At 39.6% G+C, this 6,724-nt stretch overlaps 1 protein-coding gene across 5 annotated transcripts; it reads right to left on the bottom strand.

Moving 5' to 3' along the window:
• Nucleotides 1-227: 227 nt before the first annotated feature.
• Nucleotides 228-6,341, bottom strand: LOC129296941 (uncharacterized). Of its 5 annotated transcripts, XM_054935338.1 has the most exons (9): nt 6,131-6,340; nt 3,929-6,014; nt 3,333-3,829; nt 3,120-3,248; nt 2,852-3,040; nt 2,729-2,775; nt 2,319-2,628; nt 2,001-2,148; nt 228-1,916 (listed from the first exon to the last, which is right to left on the bottom strand). In XM_054935338.1, exons 2-9 carry the CDS (start codon nt 5,961-5,963, stop codon nt 1,702-1,704), a joined length of 3,570 nt encoding a protein of 1,189 aa, XP_054791313.1. In that variant the 5' UTR covers nt 5,964-6,014; nt 6,131-6,340; the 3' UTR covers nt 228-1,701. The 5 variants fall into 5 exon arrangements, with proteins under 5 accessions (XP_054791313.1, XP_054791310.1, XP_054791309.1 ...); XM_054935335.1 differs by having other exon boundaries at nt 3,333-6,014; nt 6,218-6,341; XM_054935334.1 differs by having other exon boundaries at nt 3,333-6,014.
• Nucleotides 6,342-6,724: the final 383 nt, after the last annotated feature.

The raw sequence follows: 6,724 nt of genomic DNA, 5'->3' as shown, positions 1-6,724 counted from the left end.
ATAACATTATTACGAACGTTGAGGATTGCAAATAGAACCTTAGCCTCCTTCTTTAAGCCGAAATGGATCACTAAAGAGTAAAGAGGCCAAGCAAGTTGGAGTGCTTGAGTAGTGATTGGAATGCTACTTTGGACGGCCAAAGGGGCTTAGACAGTTAGATCCAATACTTGCTCCCAAAGTTAGAACATACTTGCTCTCCAAGTCAGATTATCTAGGTTTCCATTTTCTTGCCATCTCATTTAGTTTCCTACTATCTAGACTAGTTTCCTGTTTTCTAGCTATTTTATTTTAGGAAAATTTTGATTTTGTATTCTGCTAGAGTCATAAGTAGTTTCCTAGCAAATTTATTTTGGAAAGAATATTCATAGGATTATTAGGCAACTTTTGGCTATAAATACCACTGCAATTATTTTTCAGATTGGAATTGTTAGCAGAGTGTTTTCTCTACATTGTGCGAGAACTATGTCATTTTTTTGGCTCTTGTAACCTTATCTCATTAATTTGTTCTTAGATTGGTGATCCAAGTTCACAACGCTGTCAATTCATGATTTGACCTAGGTACGTCACTGTGTGCATTGGTCAAGTGTTTGTGGTTCAACAAGTTGTTCAAGCAGCAGCTTGTGTTCCCTATGACTTCATTGGCTACTATCTTCCATTAGGTCACAAACCATCATCTCCATTATCATTAGAATAGAATACAAATATCTTTCAAGTTACAAGAGGCCTATCTAAATATCATAATACTTTATTTTGGACAAGCCCCAACTAGTGGGATAAGGCTTGTTATATTTTGGACAGAATGATCAGGTTACACTATTGTGCTAGCAAACTGCCCTCTTCTTTGGTTGGGGGATGCTATCAAACCTTCATTTATTTATTTATTTATTTACTTATTTTATTCAAAGGCTATAGTTCAAATACCATACACATCAATGCATATAAGGTCCAGCATAAGCTCATTGAACACATCTCTAGAATGAGTGACCAACAGCCTAACAGGGCTTCCTATGACAGGACAAGATCAGTAAGCCACACAAGGAAACCATTCTATGCATGTATTTGATTCTCTGAAGTTGTGATCCAGGGTCAACTTCCAGTCTTGCATCAGATGCCATCAAACCTTAAACAAGATGCCCAGGGGGCCATAGGTATGAAGCCTGGTATCTTCCTTCATCATAACGTCTACTCTGTTTTCATCAGTTTTCTGGACAGGCCCACCTGACTCCTTTGGCAAACACCACTAATAATCAAATCCCATAGAATACTCAATCAGTTCTAGCTTGTTAATAGCTCCTAAACAGCCACTAAACATCCCTTAAAACCACACCCTGTTGCACGCAGAATGCTGTTTTCTTGAGATACCACCAATCAACACTAAATCCACAATTTTTCTCCAACAACCCCCATTTTAAATCTTGAATGCCAGTTTACTAAGCCCCATAGACCCTCCCTGTCGTACATTAAAGGGAGTATATTTTGAATAAATATTTTTATTGAACGCTGTCAAGCAACTATGCATCCTTGAGCATTTTCTTGAGCCACTAGCATATAGACCATAAACAAGCAACCAAAAAAGTAATAGATAACTAACAGTTAAATGCTTTTCTTACAGTATGAGCACATACATCAACTGCAGCCAAACCCAAGATAAAAGGTAACATAACCAATATACCACGGAAATAAACCTTGGAAAAGAGTAAACTAACCGTTGTTAGCATCCTGATTGTTGTGGAATTTAACCTGCTCTCTTGACTGATTGTCGGTATATGCATCAGTGTTCTCTTTATCCAATGAGACAGCCTCAAACTTTCCAACAACCAATCTGGAAGAATTTTTATGCCGTTTACCCTTTTTACCTGTCCGCTGCTCAGCCAGCTGAAAATCATTTTCAGGAGCTATTTTGCAAGACAGATCTGCTGGAGAAAGAAGCACGTGATGAGGAACTTGGACAAGAAAAGCAAATACTGCAATTTAAAAGATCTTAGAAAAAGAGTGCCAACCTTGTTTGATATTTGTTGGATGCTTATGATGAATAGTTTGATTAACTGAATCGAGTAAAGATATGTCTGGTACCGCAGAACCATTTGATGTGGCAATATGCACACCATCTGAATTGCTAGGGTAACCATTAATATTTGGCAACTGCTCCTGAGAAAAAGTAAAAGTTCACAGGCATACTTCTTACTTCCTGTAATACCTAATTCTCATCTAAAAATTTCCCTAAGTTGGACATTTGCGTTCCAATTCTCAAATGCAACAGTAACTTAATGGCTGGCCACCAGAAATTCCATCCCCTACCATGTATAGGAGAAACTTACCAGCATAGGCGGTCTCATATGTTCATGAACTTCTGGACCATCAGCAACAGCCCTTAACTGACAATCCAGAAATTTGTCAGCTGACTTCTCCAAATACGTCACAGAAGATTTCTTTTGCTGCTCAGCGAGGTGCTTCAGTTTAGCCTCATTTTCTATTCGTCGTTGTAACTCCAAAGTTTCTTCAAGTTTTTTTTCCTCTTCTTCTAACTCAATTTTACGTCTCACTTCCTCTTCCAGTTGTTCCAAGTCAGCACTAATTGTAGAAACAAGAATGGAATCATGGTCATTATCAGGCGCAGCAGAATAAGAACTGCAGCAGAAGCACATCAAAGGCATTTATAAAAGTTGCCATGTCTCCGAAAGATAGCAAAGATGATCTCAGGTAGATAAATATGGGAAAATGTACTAACTCGGGAGTAGCAGTGTCCAGAATGAGCTGCTCATGACCATATGTAGCCTGCAAGACAGACAATAGATGGTTGTCATGGACAGTGACCCAGTATGTGGACAAATTTCAGCATTCATGATCCTACCTTCAAATCCCTTGTTTTCCTGTTCTCTTTATTTTTTTTCTTATCTTTCGTTTTCTCCATATGTTTTGCACCATCACTTCCCCCCTTGACACCCTTCTTTGAATCAAGAGCAAGCTCGGCCAAAAATGCTTCCCTTGCAGCATCAGACTTCTCCGTCGCATCCTTCTCAGCCAAATCTTCCAAACGTGCCTTAAAAGAGTATAACAACAATAAAGATAGAAAAATGACGTGAAGCAACAGTAAATGTTTCAAAAGTTAAGATACAAACCCTTAGGTATGACTTCACTAGAGGCAGTAATATTGCACGATAATCAAAAGCAGAAACAGGCTCAAGCTTGAGCTCCAACTGCTGCATCTCTGTAACATTTCTCATGATCCGTCCATCAATTTTGCTAAGCTGCATAACAAAATAAGTCAGAACATCAAGGAGGTCATTTCTTCTGTTAACCAAGTAAAAACGTAGTGAAGTCAACAAACTGACCTCCACAGATAGGTTTTCCTTCAGTTTCTGAATGGCTATTTCTATGTAGCTATCCATTTGTTTTGTTCTCCATTCATCATCTTCACCTGATTCCACGTCACATCCACCAGTATAATTTTCCCCATAACCAAATTGATTAACATTCATTGCCTCTGCTTCTTGCAGTACATTTGTTATAGCATCCAACTCAAATCTATTGCTAACATACATGACATCATTCTCACTCTCAATGAGCTCTTCTCTCCGGTTTCTGAGAACAGATCCATAGTTTTGCTGAACAAATTCAGTGAAATTTTCCCTCTTCTTACCTTCTTCTAGACAAAGGTCCTCTACTACCTGCAGTGCTTCCTCATAATTCAAGCGCTCACATTTCTTCTCAGAGAGGCTCTGTAGGTGATAAAACTCCTTCTCAAGAGTCTGGAGAAGTTCCATTCCTTGATTTCTTTTATCTTCTTTTGTTCTCATCCATGAGGTCAATTGATCTCCACAAGATGAACCTGAAAATATCCAAGATAGGAAAGGACCGGTGTTATGTAAAACTACGTCATTAGAAGTTGGGGTAATTACATCATCCAATGCAGCACTCTTAGTAGCACCTGGAGTGATTTCTGCAGGCACTAAACATTCATCTAGAAGAAGGCATGATGCATCTCCATTGAGAACAATCTTCTCTTTAATCTCAGGAATTTGATTTGAATTGTGTAAATCATCCATGGGACTAGTACTTTTATCAGCATATCTACCCAAACCACAAGTATGTGATAGTTCCTGCAAAAATTTGAGAATTTTCTTAAGTTGATGGGCTCCTAAAAAGCATATGCACGTTGGTGACTGGTCTAAACCATGGTTTAGAAGCTGAGACCCAGCAGCAAGTCCATGAATCTCATCCATGGCAAATTGTATGACCTTGCTAAGATGACTAGCAGCAAGACATTTGTGTCTAATAAGCATATCAAAAACTGCACGAATTTTCTCAAGAAGTTTTGCACGCTCAGAGTCATCTGACAATGGCCAACCATCTGCAAGGGAATATGCTACAGACCGTTCAACTTCAACACCTTCTGTAATATTAGTTTCCTCAGATTTACAATGATTACTTATATTTGGTGCACAGGTAGCAAGGCTATGTCCCCTTTCAGGTAAAGAATTATTAGCGTCTTTAAAGCAATAATGGTGCTCCTCAGTATGATCAATATAGGTATCCTCAGGAAACGAAAAATCTTTGCATTTTGCTTGATTTTCAAGCATTTTGACTGCAGCAGAGGCATCCAGAGCTTTCCAAGAACAGCTAAGAATCATCTCAATCCATTCATTGTCTACATTTTGAGGTAAAAGTCTCTGCATTTTAGGTAAGAGATTCCCCAGGTGTTCCTGCACAACATGCTGCATGTGAGATTCTGAATCTGAAAACTTCTCACTACAGCGGCAGCAAAGCCAGAATTTCCACGTTTTGTTAGCCTCAGCATACGACAAAGCTTCTGCTACTATGTCATTCAGCAAAGTATCCTTTGAAGAGCCAAAGTGAGATTTGAGATCACATATCCTAATCCTAAGAAACTCCTTCTTCAAATCAATACTCATCGAATTCCAATATAAACGTACCCAATCTCTCCTTTCAGATGTAGAGCCAGCTTTTCGGACATGTCCATACTTCCGCCTCTCACTTATCCTCTGCCCAGATCCTGAAGATGAATCCAATGTCCTGTCATCCCTGTCCCCTTCGTTCTGGGATTGGGGTGACTCTGACTTTTGCTGCAGCAGCCTTGCAGCAGCCACTCGAACTTCAATTTCTTTTCTTCTCTCCTCAGGTGTCTTGGTCACCTTTTTTATCTCATTTGGCCTTCTAGCTTGAACTAACCTCACCTCCATTGGGTCCTCTGTAGCCCTCCTTATCGGAATCAAACGGAATTTCTCCTCCCCATTACCAAGATTCTTCATCCACGTTGACAAGGAAGCTATGTTTGACTTCTGAATTAGCTGCCGCAACTCATTCTGAACATGTACTATCCGGGCGTCTGCAGTTGATATTTTCTGCTGGCTCTCGTCCTGCAAGCTCTCCTTCGCAGGATCAATTGGATTTGAAATCCCGAGTGCTTTTTCACACTCCTTCACCACCTGCTCGTATTCAGTCGAATCATTCGCTGCCTCGTATAACAAATTTGCATAAAAATGTGCGAACTCAATAGAACTGGGCGATTGCTCCGCGGCTTTTCGGGCAGACTCAATAGCATGCTTCAAATGTCTTTGCTTCGCACTTGGATCATCAATAATTGAGGCCACTTTGACACAGATGGTACCTTGAACTCGGTGAATCAAGGCCGAGTAAGCGGAGCTCTCGTGTCTGGAGCATAACTCCTTCATAAGCCTCAGTGCCTTTGTGTGGTTGCCACGCCTGAGCGCATTGAGGGCTCGTTCACATTCAAGCTTGATAGTGGAGTAGGCCGACGGCTCGGGGTGAGGAGGCAGCTCGATCTTACTCGTGCTTTGAATAGTGTGATTAGAACTCCTGCACAACTCGGACTCGGCTGAGGCAGGGCCATTGGCGGCTCCGCCGATGGCAGATTGTGTCACCGGAGAAGCCGCCGCCGATTGTTTGGAACGCGGGGCAGGGTTTCGCTTTTTATGTCCCATCAATTGAGTTCATGTATAAATCCAATTTACACACATGAATCCGCACAAAACCTGCGCGTGTAGGTCTCTCAAGAAATAAAAACCATGAAGAAAAAGAATATGATCGAAAGGGCATGAAAGAAGACAGAGATTTCAGACCAAGAAAGTAAATGGAAGAAGACGCTTACTGGGGACTGTAGAAAGAGGCCTCAGAGGCAGGAGATTGATTGGAATCGAATGCGAAAGAAGAATTGAAGGGAAGAGAAAGTGCCTACCGGTGCCGGCGACGAGGAGTGATCGGCGGCAAAATCCAAGACGGTAGTGGCAACTGGAAACTCTGGCTAACTTGTCTGGGCTCTGCACACACACACCTACCCACACCGGACGGGAGGGGCTGAGATTTGATGGACAGAGAATTTTGATGGGGAAATTAACTATTTATACAGAGTCTAATAATTATTAATTAAGGCCTGAATGTTATAATGAACTGTTTTTATTTCACGTCATGTCATTTTTTTAGGGGAAAATGACAATTGGAAATCTCTAATGTCAATTTTAAATTATTAAAATATCAATTGTAAACTATAATCTTTACTTAAAATTTAAAATGTATATGAATTTATAAATATATTCTCAATTTAAAAAATAAATAAATAAATAATATTATTTAAATTATTATTATAAAATGAAAATGTTATTGATATCAACTAAAAAATTAAAAAATAATAATTAAAAATAAATTTTTTAAATATAAAATTAAAATTTACTTTTAAATTTTTTCA

The sequence above is a fragment of the Prosopis cineraria genome, unplaced genomic scaffold (genome assembly GCF_029017545.1).
Source record: "Prosopis cineraria cultivar Desert tree isolate PC_DT_omini unplaced genomic scaffold, ASM2901754v1 PC402, whole genome shotgun sequence".
Classification (NCBI taxonomy): domain Eukaryota; kingdom Viridiplantae; phylum Streptophyta; class Magnoliopsida; order Fabales; family Fabaceae; genus Prosopis; species Prosopis cineraria.
Note: the sequence above shows the minus strand (reverse complement) of the source record. Positions and strands in the feature narration are given on the sequence as shown.